Source organism: Carettochelys insculpta, chromosome 9, assembly GCF_033958435.1.
Source record: "Carettochelys insculpta isolate YL-2023 chromosome 9, ASM3395843v1, whole genome shotgun sequence".
In the NCBI taxonomy this organism is placed as follows: Eukaryota; Metazoa; Chordata; order Testudines; family Carettochelyidae; genus Carettochelys; species Carettochelys insculpta.
In genome coordinates, this window is record NC_134145.1 from 50635449 (window position 1) to 50658186 (window position 22738).

At 38.5% G+C, this 22738-nt stretch overlaps 1 protein-coding gene across 2 annotated transcripts in view; it reads right to left on the reverse strand.

Annotated features, from left to right (window-relative positions):
- Positions 1 to 861: 861 nt before the first annotated feature.
- Positions 862 to 22738, reverse strand: part of RO60 (Ro60, Y RNA binding protein) — a 35605-nt gene continuing 13728 nt past the window's right edge. For both annotated transcript variants that reach the window (XM_075002716.1, XM_075002717.1), the window contains 5 exons: positions 20325 to 20462; positions 17286 to 17402; positions 16335 to 16448; positions 15393 to 15539; positions 862 to 14129 (listed from right to left, as the gene is read on the reverse strand). In XM_075002716.1, coding sequence (XP_074858817.1) covers positions 13977 to 14129; positions 15393 to 15539; positions 16335 to 16448; positions 17286 to 17402; positions 20325 to 20462 — 669 coding nt within the window. In that variant the 3' untranslated portion in view covers positions 862 to 13976. The remainder of the gene's footprint in view (positions 14130 to 15392; positions 15540 to 16334; positions 16449 to 17285; positions 17403 to 20324; positions 20463 to 22738) is intronic.

Consider the following 22738-nt stretch of genomic DNA (forward strand, 5'->3'; position numbering starts at 1 on the left):
TGTGAACATTCCTTTTGCAATGCTGTGGCTGTGTGAACATTGTTTGACTTCACTTATTTTGACCTGGGTATGTTGAAAAAAAATTGTAGAAAAAAAATGGTGTAGACACAGCCTACCTCACCCCACCCACTTCCCTACACACAGAGGGATTCCTGTTTTGTAGGCTAGTCTTCTAGATTCTTCATCACCAGTCCTTTTTTATCTTAACCAGGATACGTCTCCTCCACAGAGCTTACATTTCATACTAATGCTGTGATGCATAGTTAAAAGCTACATAGTGATGCTCACAACCTCTCCTAGGAAACTTAGGGAGAGGGCCTCCCTCCTCACCTCCCCCATGCACCTCTAAATGATGCCCCTGTAAGATATGAAATATTCACTAATCTGGGAGGTAGTGTGTCTGATCCTTCAGGATTGGTATTACTACTAATAGTTGGCTAAAGTAACTGTGGTGCTGGCTTCTGGGTAACCAATAAGGTCTTATAAAAGCTATTTTGTGCTGGCTTGGTAGTTTTAAGCATTCAAATAGTCACCAGCTTTGGGGCGTAGCTTCTCCCATTCTTTGCAGTTTAACTCTAATTGAGTAATTTTTGTTGACTCCCCTGGGCGAAAGATGCAAAACCAAGGCCTCAGACACTTTTGTGAAACTGAAGGACATGGACTGTGGCTAAGTTACTGACATATCTGTCTCCAGTTTCTACCACCAAAGGATCTGTTTTTTCTCGTCCTGACTGAGCAAACTACACACCATTTTTCAAATATAAAATGAAGATTGCTGTTATGATCCAAGCAAATTTTTCCTCACACCAATCTGCACATCTGATTTGTTATGAATACACCACTGCATGAAAATAACCAAAGTCTGCTATGCATAGAGTTTATTTAGAATTCCAATTCTACAGTCATATAATGCAAATTACTAGTATTATTTCACTTGCAATTAAATGTCTAAAAATAATTTCAGTATAATGTACATCCAGAAAGTCCAGATATTGGTAACAAAGACCTTGCTGCACTTGAAAAGTTGTTAATATGCAAAACAGGAAAGTATATCCCTTTCTTCCTCAAAATGGACCACTGCATTGTTAAAGGTGCATTATTCAAAATCAAAAAGGCTTGTTATTGGTTATTGAATTATTATTGGTCACTATTTGTATTGAAGTAGTGCTCAAGGGCCTCAGTTTAGATTGTGGCCCCCAACTGTACTGTACAAATTCACAGTAGGAGACAATTTCTACCATCCAGAAATGTAACGTCAAATTTCTCTTTAGAGCAGAGAATGATGAATGGAAAGAGATCTTGTTAAATTTAAGACCTGCATACATATTCTTGCAATATACTTAACAGTGCGAACATTCGGTAGCAATGTTTTAGTTTAAATAATATTCCCTCTCTGCTACCTGAAAGTCATAGTGCATCTTTAACACATGCAAAAAGAGTTAAACACGTTGACTCTGCATTACATATATTATTGCAAAGTGTATTACATTTTGTTAAGTTCTTCACTGCCCTGCTAAAATGTAACTTACAAGAATATACCCATCAAATTAAACACACGCAAATGTACACCTCACTAAATTCTGTACTAAATAAAAACTAGAGGTTTTCCCTATGTAGGTTATTTAGCTCTGTTTAATTAAAAACAAGACCTCACCTGAAGACTGGTAAATCTCTCCACAGTTTACAAAAATAATAGCAGGCAAAGGAATTTTCCCAAGACTTCATTTTGTTATCTGTAATTTTTTTTAAAAAATATTCCTGATACACTAACCATTTGAGTTCTACATTCCAGAAATCCAAGGAAACTGTTTAAGGCAAAATTTCATTACTAGTTCAGGAAACCTGCTGTGTGCCTATAGATACAGAATACCAATTTACTAAATATGTTGAGATGCTCAAAGGATTAATTCTGTCATTATTTACCGAAATTAAGGCTCTTCCTTCCAAATATCTTTTCTCAAATGAATGTAGTGTTTATTCTATAGAAAGTAGCATTTATGAGTGGCACAAATCCAGCTATACAATGAAGTAAGGTTTCTACCCTAAAACATAAGTCTTAAACCTGCATTGGTGGGAAGGGAGTTCCTTGCTCATCAAGGATTTCAGATGAAAACTACAATTTTTCAAACTGCTAAGCTGCAGGTTCAGTTTGGGAGCTGAAATAAACACGTATTTCACCAATAATAAAGATTAAGTATCATAATGAGAATGCAGCAGAAATTTTACGTTACCTGTTGTAAATAATTCAAAATGCAGAATTATGTGAAGGAAAAAGGTCACAATATTAGAAACTATAAACCCACATATAACAAACTTGTGCACATACTTTTACTAGCATCATACTGCCTGCTGATATTTGTTATATTTAACCTCAATTTTAGATATGAAAAGCAGTGCATATACAATCTTACTGACTTGCCTTTTATGTTGTCGATAATGCTATATGTTATGTAATCTAATGGTATGTTCAAAACTGTTCGAAAAATAAGGCTTAATCTGCAGTACTGCAGAAGATTGACCCATTCAGGGTCGATCTTCCAGGGTTTGATTTCGCATGTGTGCAAAATCAAGCTCTCAGAAGTAAAGTCTACCCCTGTGCTCCTCACAAGAGGTGAGAAAGAGATGATGAAGGGAAAAACCATCCCATCGAACTTCCCCTATTAAAACAGACAAGTTAGCCAAGCGTAGATATGTCGATTTTAGCCATGCTATTGGCATAGCTAAAATCGTGTATCTGTGGTTGACTTCCATGTCCAGTGACTCTATGAAACCTAGCATAAAGCCATAAAAATGCTGGAATATTGTCAAATCAACTGAACACATCTACATGGCAAATGAGTTCATTTTCTTTCTGAAACTTTTGTCTATGGTCTAGACAAGAAATGCCACTAACCAATACAGCCAAGCTGCCTATCTATCCAGAATATTTATTATGTCCCCTTTATTAACACAAGTTTTAAAAACAGCATGATTACTCTACAAGCTATAGAAATGAGACTTTAAAATTGCACAAGCTAATAAAGGTTTCTCTAAACAAAGCCTATTAAATCATCATACGGGTAGGTGTTGGTTTATCTTTGACAAAATTTGTTTAAAAAAAAAAAAACCCACTTACTAGCCTTTCAAACTGTTGTTAAAGATGTGTTGCCCAGGTTCATTCCAACGTAAGTGTGCACACACTGCATGCACCAACACTGGAAAGTTTTCCCATCAGTGGTATCTGTCATATAAGCTCTGGTGCCTCCTGGAGTTGCACCTTGATGGTACAGCATATGGTACCTGCCATCCCTTATTTCCTTCTTCCTGGCTAAATTTCAATAGAAGGATAAAGAGGGTGGATTTTGGAATGGACATGAGAAACTCATCTCAAAGAACAGTTGTGGAAGGTTAGTAACCATCTTTTCTTTTGAGTGCTCGCTCATGGTCATTTCAATGTAAGGGACTCCCAAACAGTCGTGCATGTGAAGGGGTCCAAGTTCACTGGCATGCTGATTGTAGCACTAGTTGATCAAAGTCTGCTTTGTGTCTAGATTATTGAGAGTTTGGTAGTGTGTCATGGACATACGGACCAACCATCATACTGTCTCTCTGCAGATACCGTGGATTGACACGATGTGCAAATGCAACTGATGGTGCTTGAGCTCTTCTAGAGCGAATTGTCAGCCTAGGAGTTAGGACTTTTGCTAGATTGTAACACATGCAGATATAGGTGATCTATGAGGAAATTCTCTAAGCCACACCTTTCATTTTGCCCATGATAGCTAAGAACAGATGGACTTTCTAAAGTCTTCTTTAGTAAAAAGCAGACACATGTCTTATATCCAATGAATGCAGTCGCTATTCGTTCTTGATAGGATGTAGCTTTGGATAGAAGACTGGCAGAAAGAAATCGTGATTATTTCAAAATTGCAAGACCCCCTTTGGCAGTAAAGATGGATGTGAGCACAGCTATACCTTGTCTTTGATGACTTTATGCAGTTATAATGAGGTAAAAACTCGGATTTCTGAGACCTTCTGACAGAAGTAACGGTGACTAAAAAGGCCATCTTCCAAGACAGGTAAAACTGGAAGCACAGTTCCAGTGGCTCAAATGGACATCTAGTCAGCCATGTCAGCAGCAATTTAATGTTTCAAGGAGGCAACAGCTGTTGTATGTATGGGTACAGCTGCTCCAGCTCTTTAAAAGAATCAGTCACAGATTCCACCAGAGAAGACAGACTGGCCATTTACCTAGAGATAAAATGCACAGAGTGACCAAAACAACCCTTATAGAGGACACCATCAGACATTCCTGTTCTAGGCAAAGCCAGTAGTCCATGACAAAGGTATCGATCAGACTGAAAACCTCTACGAGGGCCAACTATCTGGCAAAACAGGCGGCAACTCCCAACTTCTCAAGAGCATCTTGCAGAGTGGACCTTCAGTCCATGAGGTAGAAGGACTCGAGGTTCAGATGATAATAGGTGACCATAATCTTGGGAGATAAAGTCTGGAAGCAGTTGCAAGCTACCATTGCACTGGTGTCCAGAAAGCCAGCATCACACCATGGTCTGCCTCTGGGTGTTGCCAAGCTGACTGATGTCTGCTCCTGTACAAAACAGGATTCTCCTTCCAAATAAGAGTTGGAAGACCCACTTCTTGGAGACCAAATTGGTGCCAACTGGTACCAGAAAATGGTGCCATGATGGAGGGAATAAGTGCCAGGCCATCATTATCAGCTTGCCCTTTCTTGACACCTGCTTCTGTGGCAGCTCCAGTACTAAGGACCACTCTCAGCTCCTGCATGGCTGGGGAAGGCAGTATTGGGAGAGGAAGGAAGACTCACTGATGCAAAAGCTGCAGGCAATAGGCTATTGTGCAGAGGTAGCTTTCCCTAAGTGACGAGTCCACTGGCAAAGAACTCAGTGTTGCACTTTGCAAGGCCAGAGTCAACAGGGCTGCTTGCTCCACTGGTGCCTGACCATGGCCCAGCATGGGTATCCCCTCACACTATCCCTATGACTCCTGGACATTGGATTTGGAGAGCACCCCAAGGCTGCTACCTTATATTTATTTGGCACCAGTGATGGCAAGTGATGCCAGGTGTCTGTTACTGGTGTTGACTCGCTCTGCACTAGGAATATATGGCAGTGTCAGAGTTCTGGTCACCAGCACAGACTCCTTTCTTGGTGCAGGGGAAATGCAATACATCTGCACCTCCCTCAGAGAGGCTGGGGCACTCCCCACCAACACTTAAGTACTCTATTCATTCCATGACTTAGCTCCAAGGTGGGACAAAGGAACTTAAGTTTGTCCCTGTCCTTACTTGTTCTGGGCTTGTTGCTTCTGCAAATTCTCAATCACTCCTGCACATGGGTGTCTCCCAGCTACCTAAAACCTAGTATGTGGGTCACTAACTGGCATCGATTTATGGCGTACTGCTCACTGCTTAATCCCTGGGAATCAAGAGTATCTCTGTGTCCAGTGTGGCTTAACCCCATTACGTGGGGAACAATTAATAGTATTGTTAGTCCCAATTAAGCACTAACAGTAACTATTTTATAAAAAGTCCACTGAGATGAAGCACTTGCAGAAACACAAGAGATCAGAGATGTTCCAATTACTATAAGAAAGGAACAAAGGCCAGACAGCAGGTTGGTTAGGGTCCTATATACACTGTACAATAAAGAAGGTGACTAAGGAGGGCACCATAGCCAACCCAATGGATACACCTGAGGAAGTAACTTTGATGATATTGTGTGCAGCAGATGCACATCTACACTCAAGTGGACATGAACAACTACTCAAAAAAGCAGTTATGCTACTGTACAATTTGATTTTAGGTGCAATGATGCTGCTTATGTTTTATGGATCAGAGTAGACAACCATAGTGTAGACAACACACTTCTGACTATAATTTATGAAAAAATCTGATCTAGTTGGTGACAAATTTTCCAACCATTTGTATGCTAATGAAAGAAAAACTTTAAAATATCTAAGGCAAAATAAAAGGAATGCTCGGGTGTTAGTTGTTAATGAATAGGTAGATAACTTACTCATCAATTTTACCAACCGAATTGTGGAAAAGAAAATAGGAGTGAACATTAAAGACCAGAGCAGAGATAGGGAAAAGAAAAAACCCAGCATCAGTGAAAGAACAAAGAGAGGATAGTAGCTAAGATGAGTACAACTAGTGTATCATCTTGGGACAGGTAGCCAACTAGCTACGTGATTACGAAATGGAATGTTTTTGCCATGGAAAAAATGGCTAATTTAAGAAGGTGTCATTGTAAGCTTTAACCTATGTGAAAAAATATTTCCATATAGCCAAGAACACCACCGTGCCAGTCCTAAGCCAGGATTAAAGGCAGCTTCGCGAAGGGGTACTGTCCTTTCCCTTCCCTAAAAACTGTTGAGCTACAGAAATTACTCACATTACCATGAAATCTTTGTCTGGGCACGGAGAAGATAATGAGCATTTTGATGCGATCATGATGGCAGATGACAAAGGCCCTTAGGAAGTCATCTACCCAATATTCCAAATTCTGGTAACTAAAATAATACTTTCATTGCTACCTGGACTATACAAACTTTGAACAGTACCAAAATGTTAGCACAAGTAATCAGTGAAATGGGTAAGTATAAAATCAGTATCCCAGGGCTGTGCAAGGTACAATGGAAAGATCAAGGCTTGTTAATATTAGATGTCAAAATTATTTATTTAGGTGAAAGTAAAAATGAGCAAGGAGTCAGAATTGTAATAAACATAGCTGCCGAACAGTATCAGACAGAATACTCACAGCAAGATTTAAATCCAGACCTACGAAGTGTGCTGTAGTACAAGTGTATGCACCCACAAATGACGCTAATGAAGAGGATAAAGACAGCTTCTATACGTACTAGAAAATGAATGAATACCACTCCATGGTTTAGAGATCATTATGGGGAGCTTCAATGCCCACATTAGGTACCATAGGAGAGGCTGGGAGACAGAGGCCCTCACTCAACTGTAACATTGTCAAGTTATGGTAGTAGTAGCAGCAGCCTAGAATTTAATGCAAACCAACAAACAAATCTTAGTATTTGCAACTCATAGCTGGAAAACATGTGATAGATACCAGAGTTTTTAGAGGAGCAAAATAGGCAGTGATCACTGAAAGCAAGCATTAGGTTAAAGCTTAAAAATCTGGATAAGAAGGTTGACAGATCCAGCCATTTGACATAAAAAAGCTGCAAGATTCCAAACTACACAAAGTGTACCAAACTGAGCTTAAAAACAGATCTAAGCCTCTTCCAAAACTATGAAACAAATGATGTACAAAAATATTGGGAGCATTTTAAAATAGCTGTAATTGAAGGAGCAGCAAAGACAACTTGTCAAAAAACGGAGGCACCATCAAAGAACAATGGATCTCAGCGCAAACATAGGTACTCATTGATCAAAGAAAGCAGAAAACTACAGGGCTTCAAAATAAAGGCAAGGAAACAAAGCAAATCCATGGAAATCTTGACAAAGATTTGTAAAGAAATGTAGAAAGGATAAACAAAATTGGACAAAGTAAGGCTAACGAAGCTGGATGCAAAACAAAAATGACACTAGAACTATCTATACTATCTTGAAACAGCAATGTGTGGGTTTAACTCCAGTTGAGTTCCAGTGAACAGAAAATTTGGTGAAATTAAGAGTTTCAAGAAGAACAAGACACTCAAGAAGAACAAGAAAACAGGTGGATTAAACACTTCAAAGAACTGCTTAATCATCCTCATCAAGCAACTCAGCTTGAGATCAGTGAACAGGAACTGCCAGAGCCAGATGTTGATGCATCCTCTGCTGGATTGGCAGAGCAAACATAGCTTGCAGTAAACTTAATATAATATCTTTACATACAAAACTAAGCATCTATTCAACCATCATTCTAGCAATAGCAACCTAAGGCAGTGAAACCTGGCACCTTGAGAGGACAGATGTTCAGAAGGTAAATGCATTTCATCCTAAGCACTTGCAGAAAATAATAGGAGTAACCGAGGAGGGAAAAAATGATTGAGGTCAGAAAATGGCTAAAGCAAAATCTATCAATTTGTAAGAGCAGACCTCAATAGCTGGGTGTGTATGAACAGGTCATACAACTGAATTGCAACAGACTACCAATTATGGCTCTCAGATGGAAGCCAATAAAAATCCAACAAGAAAGTAGATGACCTTGGACGACTTGGAAGCATACAATCACCAACAACATAAAAAACTTACTTTGAAATGGGAGGACTTATGGCATATGGCAGCTGATAAGCAAGCATGGAGAATGTGGGTAGCCCAATACCCTGAAAAGCAGAGGATGAACTAAGGGTTAACCAAGAGTAAGGTTTGTACTGTATAACATTTTATGGACAGCATTTTACAGGGTTAAGGGAACATAAAAACTATGCCTACAAGTTCACTGACTTAACAGATGTTTGAGGCACCAAGTGGTTCTATGATCAGTTACTTTACTATTTCACCAAACTAATCAAAACATCCAGCAGCAGCAGATGACTAGACAATGACACCATCTATCCATTTAAAAAAACACACACACACACACACACGTGGATCTCACTCTATTTTAAATCCAAACTCAGTGCAAAACCCAATTCTTAACAACCAGTTAAAAAAAGACCTTAATTCACCTTCCTATAGTTGACATTTCATTTTATTTCAAATGTTTGTACAATTGGTATACAATGTAAATTAATGCCAGAAAGGCAGGGAATTTAAGGGCTGGTCTACATTACTGTGGTGTGTTGACTGAAGTTATATTATTCATGTAACTGACATAGTGTAACTAAAGTTTATGTACCCTAGATTGACATATCGTGCCTGCAGTGTATTGGGTTGACAGATGTTCTCCTGTTGACTTTCCTTACTCTATTCGGGGAAGTGGAATACCAGACTTGACTGGAGAGCATTCTGTGATCAAATGTAGCAGGCTGGGTGAAAACCTGATAAATCAACAGTTATATCACTGCCAATCACCTGGTAAGCGCAGATATAGAATTTCCTGAAAACACTAAAAAGAATTGGGAGCAGAGAGAAAACTTAAAGGTTTATGCAAATTGGGATCTTAAATCACCTTAGGGTTTTTGGAGGTTTTAAATCTATATTCGTATTGTTTTAGCAACGTTCTTTACTATGCCACTGCTTGATCAATAAAAGGATCCTCACGCTTCTGAGGCAAACTCCTGGCATATAAAGTCCATGCGCACTCTGTGACCCTTTCTGTGTTGTACAGGTTGAATTTCTCTAATTCAGGACTGTGGTCCAGCAACATCCATGATTTTAGTTAGCCAGATGTACACTAATCATGGGAGCAGCCAAGTTTCCCCACAGCCCCATACAGTTTGTTTACAGCCATCAGTCCTGTCTCTTGGTGTTCTGTGCTGTTATTTAGCTCTAATTTACCCCTGAAGATCTTCTAATAGTCTATTAAGAAGTGAGAGTGCTAGTAATGCTGCTGGACGATACTGATGTCCTGTGGTTCACCAAACTCTGGTTTGGCACTGGTCAGGTCCCGCGGGTACCAGACTAGAGAAGTTCAATTTGTACCTATATTTAATGTTTCCAGTTATCCACCTTGTTTCTTTCTCAAAGCACAAACCTGTCACTACATACTTAGTTTGGAGTTAATTTTGATCTTCGCATGTAACATGAATTATTTCCAAACTGCAAACTCTTTACACCACCATCTTATATTCCACTTACTAATTTTTCATTCTTTAAACAACCCATGTATGTATGCTATAGCTACCAAAAACCTCTAATGAAAATCTAGAACTAGCATGTATACTCCTAGTGAAATGGAAGATGAATTGCAAGCCTCTTTACTTATGCAGGTATCAGGAAATCAGTCACACCCCTAACTGGAAATTTCTGGAAACTCTTTTGATAATAAATCTTAGCGCCCAGTTAACCTGGTTGTTTTTGTCCAGTGCCAAATGGAAACAAAAGTGCTCCACCCATGCAAACAATATTAACTCGGTGTTGGTCATTTCTCCTCTCCAGTGAAAAGTTAATTCAGTATATTATACCAAATTAAATTATTTATGGTAAAACACGAGCAATTATACCTCTTTCCTCACACATTTTAATGTTACTGTAACTATTAGGCAAGTTATCATCTCCATACACAACTACTCTCCAATTTGCCAATTAGCTTGGCCAATTAATTCTGTGGACTAGAAAACATTACTGGATTTAAGACTAAAGAATACAATCATGGCAACCTTAGGTTTCAGGGCTTTTTTTTTTTTTTTTTTTTTAAAAGAGAGAAGCAGCGAGGGGCAGTACAGTGTCCTCCAGACTTGCAGGACTTCGATAAGTATGTTAATACTGACTTGGGAGTATTAACTTCCAGCTCTCCCTCCCTTTACTCTACAGCCCCTCAAAGGGATGTGTAGGTGACAGCAGCCTCTCTACAGTGCCTCTTGGCTCCTGCCAGAGGTAAGGCCTTAACATATAGGTCTCAAGCAATTTGCTACTATAGAAAGAACTCCTCTCTCTACCACTTACATGGAACAAAAGGCACAAACCTTACTCACCCATTAATGAAAACCTTTAGGAAAGCAGGCCACCTAAGTCCTACCAGTACAAACAAAACCATTCAGAATGTAAACTTGTACCCTCTTGATATCTTTCAGCAGAGTAAAGTAAGTATTTAGAAGCATATTTCAGCTTTTCTATAATAAAGAGGACATGATTAGAAGCGATATACCGCTCAGATGTGCTTAATGTACTCAATGTGTACCTTCACTCTGCTCATCTAGTTCAAGTTTTTCAAATGGCTTTTCAGTGAGTGTAATTCTCCACACAATCTTTCAGTGAAGTCCTTTAGTCCAGTGAAGTAACTTTAATACTAGGTTTGTGCAAGAATTGCATATAATAATCTACATATATAGCTTCCTAATTTTCCCATTTATTAATATTTATACTACAAACTCCAGACTCTCATTACTTCTCAGCAAGAACTGTACTTAACACCTACCCAGTTTTCATTAACATTTCTGGCTCAGTGGTAAACATTAGTCAACCGTTGTGTGACTTTGAAACATTACTGTATTTTTTTAAAAGTGCCTTTATTTGAAATCACAACCAGCATGATTTGATCAAGTGAACACATTCTCTGTGCCTTTTCTGCAGAAGAACTGAGAACATCAGGGAATGTCTCACTCAAAAATGATAGGTAACACAAGGATAAAAAAAAAACAAGATGATGGAGCTGCCTCTTTACATTGTTTTGTAAACAAAGCAATGGAACTGCTTCTGGATTAAATAAAACTTGTTAGTAGTGCACCCCCGCCAGATTTTGCAAACTTCATTGTGGTTGAACCTCTCTCTCCAGCACCTCTGGGAGCTGAGGGGTCCCGTACAAGCAATCTGCTGGACCAGGGAAGGTCAATGCTGGCACTAGCTGCACGGTTCTGCCCCACTGGCACCAGAAGGTGCTGGCATTAGTGGCATGGAGACAGGTGAGGAGGAGTGTGCACGAGGGCACTCAGGGGAAGAAGCAGCAGATATGGTGCTGTGCTGCCACCATTACTCCCAGGACTGTACTCCTCTCCCCGACCCCGCAGTTGCCCCATGTCTTCCCCTGGCCACGTCCCCTCTCCCATCTCTTCCTTGAGCTTCAATGTCAGAAATGAGCTATTTGAGGCACGCTGTAAGCTCTGGAAGGAAGGGGGAGAAGTTGCTGAGCACAGGGATCCCATCTTTTCCTGGTGAGTGCTTTAACCCGAAAGCATTCACACATGCCAAACCTCAGTTGCTGCAGGATGAAGAAGTCTGGATTATGGAGGTCGACCCTGTACTACACTATTGTTTACCACTTAGCAACTTCAAGAACTTCCATTCACTGTACATGAAAGCCACGACTCCACTACCCCCCAAATGGACAAGACATTATTTTTAAAACAGCTCAAATGTTGTCCTTGTAAAATTCATGAGCAAGTGGGTTTCTTCACTGTTCTGATTAATGTTTGAGGTGGGACATAAATCATTCATATGACACCTTGAACATCAGTCCAATAAATTGAGGCAGTAAACATGGGTCATGCAGGCACTTCTCTGATATTTTAAGAATCAGAGTCTGAAGTGTCCATATGACAAAATGCTAAATTTTGAACTTATTTTCTTTATATTTCAAACAATATAATTAAAAAGACTATCTCCACTGTTCAAATGTGAACAAGTGCTTTAAATCTAAAAGCACATTTTCAGCATAGCAATAGATGTGAAATGTACTGTTTACTATAATTAGCTTATTTTATAACAATCATTTTCAATCAAACACCAAAATTACTTTTTTAAAATAAAGACAACACTTAGGAACCCAGGACAGCCAAATGTATACAATTTAGGGAAAGATGTAAAGTATTACTAAAAAACTTTAAAGATAAAAACTTGTGTTCTTATTCTGTGAACATATTGAAAAGACCTTTTGATAGATAAACCCATTATTTTTCATTCCTACTGTACAACAGCTTCAAGAAGTTATCTGCAGAGCTAACTTTCTCCCTTTATGCTATTTGTCCTCCTTATTTTTTCTGTCATATAGAAAATTAAGACCCTCATTTGCAATTCCTTGCCAAACAAGTAAGATTCTAATTGTGAAGGGAGTTGTATACAATACAGAATCACAGTAAGAATGTCAGTATGAAACAGAAGTAATTTTGAAAATATATCTGAGTTAAAAAGAATCAGAAATAAAGTTAATCTTTAAGTAGATTAAATGCCATTAAGTACTCTGCTCTTTTGGGTAAGTTTTCTGTAAAAGAATAAGCAGATTTTCTTTCTGGTTACAAATTGAACCTCTCTTGTCCAGTCCTGAGGTTGCCAGACGAGAGAACGTGACAGACCACGAGAAGTTGATGTTGTCTAGCATGTTACCAACACGTTCACTGCTTACTGCATTCTTCGAAGATATTTAGGAGTACATTTCAGCTAAATAACAGCACAGAACAATGAGACAGGACTGGCGGCTATAAACAAACTTTATGGGACCATGGGAAACTTGCCCACACCCATGATAGTGGTCGTCTGGCTAACGAAAATCACGCTGGACTATGGATGTTGTCAGACGAGAGAGGTCCACATTAGAGAGGTTGAGCCTGTATTTTTGTATTAGCTGTTAATGACCACCAATATTTAACATTCTGATGCACCAAAAAATGTACTTAAAACATCAGCAAGCTATCATTGTGGAGGATGGAACTTCAGTTTGTCACTTCAGGGACTATTTGCTAAAAAGAGTTTGTACAAATTTCTTACAAACCATACAAATTCTGCAATAATCCTGCTGAAATTGCAATATACAAAACTGCCTTTCAATTAACCTTAAAAAGTTGTTTTATTTTAGACAATCCAGATAGTAATCTGTTCAGAAAAAGACTGGTAATCATAATTTAAAACATATTTCCACTTTCATTTTGTCAGTATAAAATTTGAAAAGTAACTTTTACACTCAATCACAGTTACATGGTCTAGTGCACTCAAGAAAATATTTCTCATTTATAGATCTGAAACTGAACAATGGAAATGGTTGAATTTTACTTATTCTTTTTAAATACACAGATTTTTTTTTTTAAAAAGATTGCAATTAAACTGATGCTATTTAAAAACATTCACCCCATTTCCCTTTCCTGCCCCCACTCCCAATATCAGAATTAACTCAATTTATTATTGAAGACAAAAACATGGTACAGTGACAAAACCTTAGTATTGTTCAATTGTTATAACTGAAATCAAATCAAACTGTGTAGCTGTGTTTAGCAGGCTCTCTCATTGTTATTTTTTAAACTATGTGCAACAGAAAAAATGCAAATTCTCATATGATTTTCCCTTTATGAAAATGTGTCATTCTACTATATGCATTATGTGCCATACTGTAGTACAGTACATTTGGCTGGAATTCTCAGGACAGAATCTCTTGCCAGCAACAGGCCCATTGTGAACAGTAGATGCCCACAGATTAAATCAAATCCAAAGTGAAGTTGCGAATGACATCTAGAGCTCCTGTGTCAAAACCACATATATCCAACATGCCTCTATCATCTGGATCTGCTATGGTGAAGCCATTTGATGTCATTCCACAAATGATCAGTTTAGATGGAATACCCATTTTCTAGAAGTAGGAAGGAAAGGAAATAATAAATTTTCAGTACACCAGAATATGCATACCACAATTTATAAATCAGCTGGGACCTAATCCTGCAGTCCTTATTCAGATACTCCACAGCACACTGATTCAGTGCTGACTGCAACAGGAGCTTTCCAGAGTAAGAATTGCAAAATATCTAGTTCTTAACATTTGTTTTTTAACCAAAATAAAAGATTGTTTGATTTATGTGAAAATGAAATAATTGTAATCAATTGCTCTTACATACTGCCAAAGCCTATGGGAAGGAATACAGAATTAACCCACTTTTTAGCACAGCATTTGAAACTGAGGCTGTCTCTACACTACAAAAATAACTTCAAAGTTGCTTACTTCAAAGTAGGATGTGTGTAGATGCTCTACTTTGAAGTTTAACTTCGAAGAAGGGCACTACTCCACTCCCGGGAATGGAGTAAGGATTCGAAGTTGGGCTCCCTACTTCGAAGTTAACACCAAAGTAAGGGGAAAACCATGTGTAGACTCTGCTGGCTACTCTGATATACTGAGTAACTTCAAAGTTAGTTCCTAGTGTAGATGCACCCTGAAACGTTTAATTTGTCTATGGACTACAAGTCATATGGTGAGTGTTGTCAGTAACAGGCATCCAATCATCTAATAAAAAGGGACAGCTGTATTTACAGATAAATTATAGCTTTTGCAGTCAGATAAGGTCTCAACTTTGCCGCAGTCATCTGGATAACCACTGGTCCAGTAATTCAACATCTCTGCCTCAACTTCAAGCAACTGCACAAGGCTTACGTATCGCACAAGTGTGTTGTGCTGATTAACTCTTTAGGGTTTGAAGAACCTGGGAGGTTCTCACATAAGTTGTATAAAGTGCAGCGTATAACAAATTCACTCTCTCTTTACTGAAGATGTACATAATTTGAATATGCCTTTGACAAGTTTTTTTTTTTTTTTAAAACAGTGAAACGTGTTTACAGTGAAGTCATTTTTCTGCAGTTTGTCTTCATTAGTTTCATTTTAAGTTGACTTGCAAGAGAAAGCCTACAGGTCTTAACATCAGCACAAGGAAATCTAGTGGAGGCTAGTAGCCTGCAAAGCTATTAACTTCAATAGCTTCCCTCCTGAAAAGACAGTAAGCATAACAGATGCATTGCATTAAACCACTAATGCTTGTCTCCAAAAGAAAGGTTTGTACAATTTAGTATTTATTCCCCACTACTATCTGAGAGGACAATTATACTAGATCATCAGAAGCTTATTTACCTCCCTGTACTCCCTCAGAGCAACTGCAGGATGAATATCTCCAGCATAGGTCTCGTTGTCAGTGAACACGATAAAAACATCAGCAGCTGTGTGTGTTTTTTGAGCCCATATCATTGGAAGAGAACAATCAGTGGCACCCATTGGAATCTAAAAGTAAATAAAAATGTTTGCAAACCATGTAGGGCATTTTACCACAAAATTCTGGAATTATCAGTGATAAATACTAGTCTTTTATATTAACAACTATGATTAACTACGCACCAGCCTTATGGCCCTGAAGTTGGCTAGAAGAAGATAGGACACAAAACAGTTAACCGTTCCCTACTTCTACCTACAGCAGCAATCAAGAGTTTGCAATCAAGGGGTTATTTTCTTTTTGTTATTAGTTGCATTGGAAACATTGAACATAAGTGTATCAGAATATACTTTATAAATAAATAATAGACACTACAGTTTAACACCTTGAATTTATAGAACCTATTTAGAAACAATTAGGTTTATTACAGAACTGGTTGAAAATACTCCAGAAAATAATGGGTTTTGCCATGAAACATTTGTCAAACCTAAAGTGTTTTGGTGAAAGGAAATGGGTTTCAGGAACTTTTGATGAACTACAAGTAGAATTCCAACCCTAACACTAGCTTAAACCTAAACTATGTTCTCACTCTAAAAATGAAGCACGGAACTATTCAGAGTAAAATAGAATTTCCTTGACAGAGCTTTTCAGTAGAAATCAGCTATATTAAGAAAAGAAAAAACCAGATTTTTTTATTAAACAAATGTGGAACAAACATGACGAGAATTTTTACAAAGCCAAAAAAAAAAATAAATAAATAGAATGCAAGTACTAAGTCACTTAAAATTATGTCTTAATTTTTGGCAGTGGTCTAATCAGCAGTATATATCACCAACAGAGCAAAAAATCTCAAAGTGTTTACATACTTCACTCATTTTCTCTAATACTCGAGGTAATGTCATGTCTTTTGTCACTAGACAGGGGACCATTTCATCTGAAAAGGCAACAATATTGGAATCTCTCTCTGTGCGTGCAACAACCTTGAAGAAAAATAAAGTTTTAGGAAATTAGATCAAGCAATTAATTGTTTCAACTCTACCCTTAGTTTGCACTGTTACCCCAAAGTGCTTAAAGTATTGTAGCAGTCCAAGATGAACTAATGGACCTACTCACTATTATAAGAACTTAACTTTTAGTTTCCAGTTATTAAATTTTCACTTTTTCCTCTCTTTCCTTTCTATTATAGCATACTTTGTGTTCACAATATAGCCAGTCTATGTCTATTTTAAAAAAAAAAAAAAAAAAAAAAGACAAAAAACAAATAATTTCATTTATTTTTTTTTTTTTAAAAACTGAAGTATTTTCCTAAATTACTAATCCCCAATAATTTTAAAACCTAAAAAAGGGAACATAGTGAGTCTTTTCCTCATAAGATTCCATGTAAGTAAATTCATTCCTAAAAGCATGGCTTGATAAGATGGATTTATGCATAAATATTTTCCCAAATCAGTCTGCACTGTGCTGTCAAGGAAAGTAAGTATTGTCTGACAGATCGAAGACAGGCATTTGATACTCATGCTGGGTACCAGCTTTGTATTCAGGCTACTCTTACTGACTCTGGTTACCAATAGCTTACAGAGGCATTGGTAACAACTAGAGGTAAGTGCCCTGACCATATCATCTACGTCAGAAGCTAGGAGGTGGTTGGTACAGAAGCCACTTCCGGTGGCCCTATGCCACCTAGATTTCACCACTCTTAGGAAATCCTCTAGTGGCAGTTCGAAGGCATCTTTATGCCAAAAGAGCAGTACAACACTAACTCAATGAACTAAATAATCAAGCCTACAGAATTCTGCAAGAAGAGATCTATTCCTTACCATACACATTGCTGCAGCAACTGTACTAGCATTGAGCACGCTGCCCAAAACTTTTTGCTCCATGGAACCACTGACATCAACTGCAAGCAAAAAACGCTTTCCTGTTGGTTCCACTGTCTAAACAAGGACACAAAAACACATATGTACATAAGAAAAAAAAGTCAAAATAATTAGTGATTTTCGATTCCTTCCCCCTTTCCTGAAGTACATTTATAATCACTTAAATCAAGTCAATTCCTTATTCCCCCATTCTTTTGGGCACAATATTTTTTAACACAATTAAAAAGCCTTCGCTACAAAAATTCAAACCACTTTGCATTTTTCGTTTACCTAATGCTTCTCATGCAAAAGATTTCTAAAATGATTTTCCATGTATTTTATAAAAATGGATAACTTTCTTAGATAGGTAAATCCAGATCCACTCCTATATAAATAATTCTTAGGAGGAAAAGAGCAACTTTACCTGTTCACACTAAACAGGAATTTAGCTTGGCAGGAAGAAGTTACTTGTGTTCATAGCTTGTTAAAGTAGAAATAAATAATGACCCTGTTTCTGATTAAAGTGTCTTGAAAGAGATTTTGATGACAAGTGGTCAGGACTCCAATTTCTCCATTTTATCTGAAAGACTGCATCTCTTAATAATATTTGCGTGCGGAATCATGCTGGGATACTTTTCTGACAAATTCTGTAATCAGTATCTCCCAGTAAGTCACCAAATCCACATGAAAATTGTCTCATGGGAGAAACAGAACTACCCAACCATTTAACCAGCAGCTAAAATTTAATTCATTCAAACCACTATTTTGGTATTATTCAAATGCAGAATTAACATGACTTGAAAATATTAATGACAAAACTTACAGCGCGATGCAACCTTTTAGGAATTACCCAGTTTAACATTTACCAGAATTCTTTTTATGAATAGTAGGTTACTAATTGCAGGTTGAACCTCTCTAATATGGCACACGCATCCAGCAACAAATCGATAACCTGACATGATTTTATAGTTAGCTGGATACCACATATGCCGTGTGCAGACAAGTTTCCTGTGGTCCCATAGTGTTAGTTTACAGACACTAGTCCTGGCTCTCACTGGTCTGTGTTGTTAATTTAGCTGTAATTGACCCCTAAATGTCTTCCAAGAGCCCAGGAAGCAGTGAAAGTGTTGGTAATGCTGGTGGTCTGACAAATACTCTGGGTCGGCACTGGTGAGGTCAAGAGGGTGCCAGACTAGAAAGGTTCAATCTGTAGTGTAGTCACAGAAGTAATTAACTAGTGCATATGAATCTGAAAGTCAATAGAATAAAAAAAAAGTGGCAATAAAATGCAGTCTTAACTTCATAATAATCTGCTTTCAGGAAAGGCCTCAACATCCAAAGGTAAAAAAAAACCCACAACACTAAAACTGAACTAGCTAACCAAACATCTTGATTAACTCATCAAAAATGTTACTTTCTAACTTAGCTTCATTGTTCATGCATTCCTCAGTCAAAATTGTTTATTTTCTGAAAATAACATATTCTGTTTTATGAAGGGGAATGCTAACAGCTGATGAAAGACAACTTTATTCCATAATCATTTCCTAACATGATTCAGTAATATATTTTTATTGTGTGCCAATGCTTTTAAAAAAACATGTAGCTTTAAAAGTTAGAAGAACAATATACAGTTTAAAGGTGTAGTAAATGTAGGGAATATTCAATTATGGGGAGAATCCCTCCCACCAAACACTACAGTTATTCATCATGCCGACAGAAAAAGGCACACTTTAATGACAAAGCATCAGCTTTAAAGTTTACTACTTCTCAAGATCAGACACTGCTAGTAAAATGGACAGCAAAAACACCTGTCCCTCAATTAAGCCCCCACTTCTTTCCCACATTATGCTACCCTTAAACTAAGCATAGAACCATAATCAATTTTGGTCTGACCAGATTAATAAAACACTAACAATGGACTGGGTGGGTGGGGAAGAGACCCACCTGCATTCTACAAAAAATTATTAAGAAGCTAGTAGACAAAGTTTTTTTGCCAGCATCACATTCCAGCTGGATGTGTCTATATCCCTTTCAGTGGCTGGTTCCACACTTACCTTGAATATTGATGGGGGCTACACAATTTTAGGTACATCAGTTACATACCAAAAACTGATTTTGCAGCCCTCGATATTCGTTCATGTCCTCATTGCAGAATGCCAATGGGAGCACTCCTGTTGGCATTCCTTAATCCCTGCGGCTCACAAGGAATTCCGGCTCAACACTGACTGCAAAATGGCACTCCGGAAGATAGAACCAAAAAGTGTTCCATCTTCCATGACAAGTGTAGACCCAGCCAATGATTCTCAGAGATAGCCCTCAGCTACTCTGGCCCAGCAGGGAGCTTTTTCAGCCTGGGAAAAAGGAAGCCATAGCAGTTCCATGTGCAGCAACCCCGAACCTCACTTAAACCCCTAAACAGCCATGTAGTTTAGAGGGAAACCTGGAGCCCTCCCTAGGCTGAGTCCTACTCAGTAGGCCTCCTTCATTGCTCCCTCAATCTGTGCTAGCAACATGTCTTTGGCTCAGTCCTAGCAGCCTGCCAGAAACTTCTCATTCTCCTGGTCCTTGCCAGCAGAATGTCTGTGGTTGTGCTTCTCTTCTGGCCAGGCATGCAGTCCTGTCTTCTCCATTTCTAAGCAGAAATTAACTACTGCTTCTCATGCTGCAGCTCCTTTTACATGGCCATCCTGGCCCCTGACTTGCTCTATCAGTAGCTTCTCTTATTGGTTGCTTCCTTGCAACCACTTCAGGCTTTTTGTAAGTCCTCACCACTGCTCGTTTTCTGCAATGGATACAGCAGAACCCTCAGGCTTCCACCAGGGGGCCTTTGGCCTACTCCATCCTGTCATACGTGAACAGAATTTTAGGACCCATCTCAGAAAGTATGCTTACGTATCTTACTGTTTACTCTGCTTTAAAATACTCCAGATATTTGGCAAAGTCAGGCTTCTTACTTCCTTAGCAGGGATGTACAGATATTACAGTTAAACAGATCATTACCTTGAATGTTTTGTAAAATGAGACATCAAGAGCTTCTAAAATGTCTTTATCTGGAATCCAACGAAGTTTTCCCCGGTTTCCGTGTCCTGCTTTGTAGGTTTCTAATGCAACCAAAACATGGAATGGATGTATTCGAGCCTAGAAGCAAAACATGGTTTTAATAATACATTGAAAGTATAAAGAAGTTCAATTAATGCTGGAAATTTAACTACTAATTAGATTCTCTCAACATAATAAAATGGAAGAAACTCAAATTGCAATTATGTAAGTTTTAAAATACAATTATGGGCAACCATTTAGTACTCTGTGCATTTACTTCATCAATGAAAAATCACTACAAAAACAATGTACACTACAAAAACTACATACAAATATATCAACTTCAGTCCCCAGTCCCCTTAAAAACAACATCCTTAATCAAGAACAAAGGAAAAAAAAAAAAGAAAACCAGGGTGGGGGGGAGCATGTTTTGGTAATGGGGCTCCTTGCACTATAGTTCCGTTTCTGGTCTCTCTGACTGAACCTACCTCAGGTGTCAGGGTGGAACTGTGCAATTTTCCCTTTGTTAAACCCAGACCTGCTTACAAATTACCCTTCAAAAGCCAGGAGATACACAGTGACAAATCATCATCTTAAAAAAAAAAAATTAAGTTTTTTTTTTTTTTTTAATTTACCAGTAGAAACAAAGCTGTAAAGAGAAAAAGAATTAAAACCACACACACACACACAGTTTACCTTAACTAAAGCATGTTTTTCTTAACAAAATTCTCACCATTCTACACTTATGCAAGCCTACTTTGTCCAGAGATACTGGGACAGTTCCTGTTTCAGAGGCTAGTTTATGCCTGGTTTCCTCAGATAGTCCTTTATAAAACTTAGTTTTTGTTCTCTTGTACCTGAGAGGTTGGTGACATCCCTGGTTAAACCAGTTTCAAAAGGATGGCCACAGGCCAAAGAGAGAATAATTATGTCCAATAGTTTTGATAGCGTTCCTTACTAACTCTTAACTGCTTGCTGATAAATATCTATTCTGAGCAATTCTTCTCTTTAGGACTTACACGCTGAAAACTGCTTATTAAGACAAAATTACGTAGATGAAATGAGTATGTGGGAAGAACAATGTGGATCAAACAGTTAGTAACAAATAATTCACTTTGCAATGCCTCATTCTTCAAGACTGTCTGTGCCTTCTACTGTAAGTGTGATTTAGCAAACAGCTTGGGAATTGACTTATTACACTGCATAGTGCTGCAAAAAATTAGCTTAGCTAATCCCTCTGGCTTGTTTCATTAGTTAACTAGGCTTAAAATAACAAAAAAAGAGTCCTATTTTTGAAATCCATGAAAGCTTAAGCCTAAATAAATGTTTGTCTTTAAGGTGCAACAGGAATCATTAGTTTTGTGAATACAGACTAGCAAGGCAACCCCTCTAAGACTAGTTTAGCATTTATCACCCAAGCATACTGCACAGACACTCCCTCAAGTTTCAAACATCCTATTTACAAACAACAGCTCATCTGTAGCCTAAGTCAAGGACATTATTAGGATTTATGGGGCACTATGCAGTACCATTAAATTAGTGCCCCTATGCCCAAGCAGCCCATGGGGGAGAGGGAGGTGATGATTTTTAGAGATGTGGTTTTATAATCTTCAGTAACACATTAATGAAATATATTTAAAGTAAATTAACTAAGGTCCTCTAGACTAACAAAGTAAATTCATATCAGGAAAATGACACTGGAAACGCTCTTTCACAGGTTCAACTTTCTGCTAATAGGTCTGGAAGGATTCTTCACATTTAAGTTAACGACAATAAATCCTCAAGATACGTGCAACTTGCACATGTCTCAAGTTAAGGTAACTGCTGCCCCTGACAGGAGCAGAAAACTGACTCACCCCTGACAGGAAACCCCTCCTGTCAGGTGCAGTGGAGAGTCAGGTTGCAGCCCGTGACAGGAAAGGTTTCCTGGTCCCCAGAGTGGTACGGAGCTGGCAACCAAGCAGCAGCCTGGCTCCCCTCCACTTACAGAGCCAGGGAAATGAGCAGAGCAGCAGCCCTGGTGAGTTTCCTGGCTCAAAAGGAGCTGAAGGGAGCCCGGAGCCAGGATGCCTGGTTCCTGACTCTCCTCCACTGGCTGAAGCCAGGAAAATGAGGAAGGCTGCTCCCCTGCCATTTCAGGCTGGTCAGTTTCCCAGGTCCTGCAAGCAGTGGAGAGAGGGGAACCAGGCTCTGGCCTGGTTCCCAGCAACCTGCCACTCTGGGAGCCAGGAAACTGACCAGCCTTGAAAGGCTGGACAGTTTCCCAGCTCCTACAAGCCCAGACGAGCCAGGAACCAGGCAGCAACCTGGTTCCCATTTCCCCTCAACTTGCACAAAAATTTGAGTTACATAGGAGATGCAGAAACACATGTAAC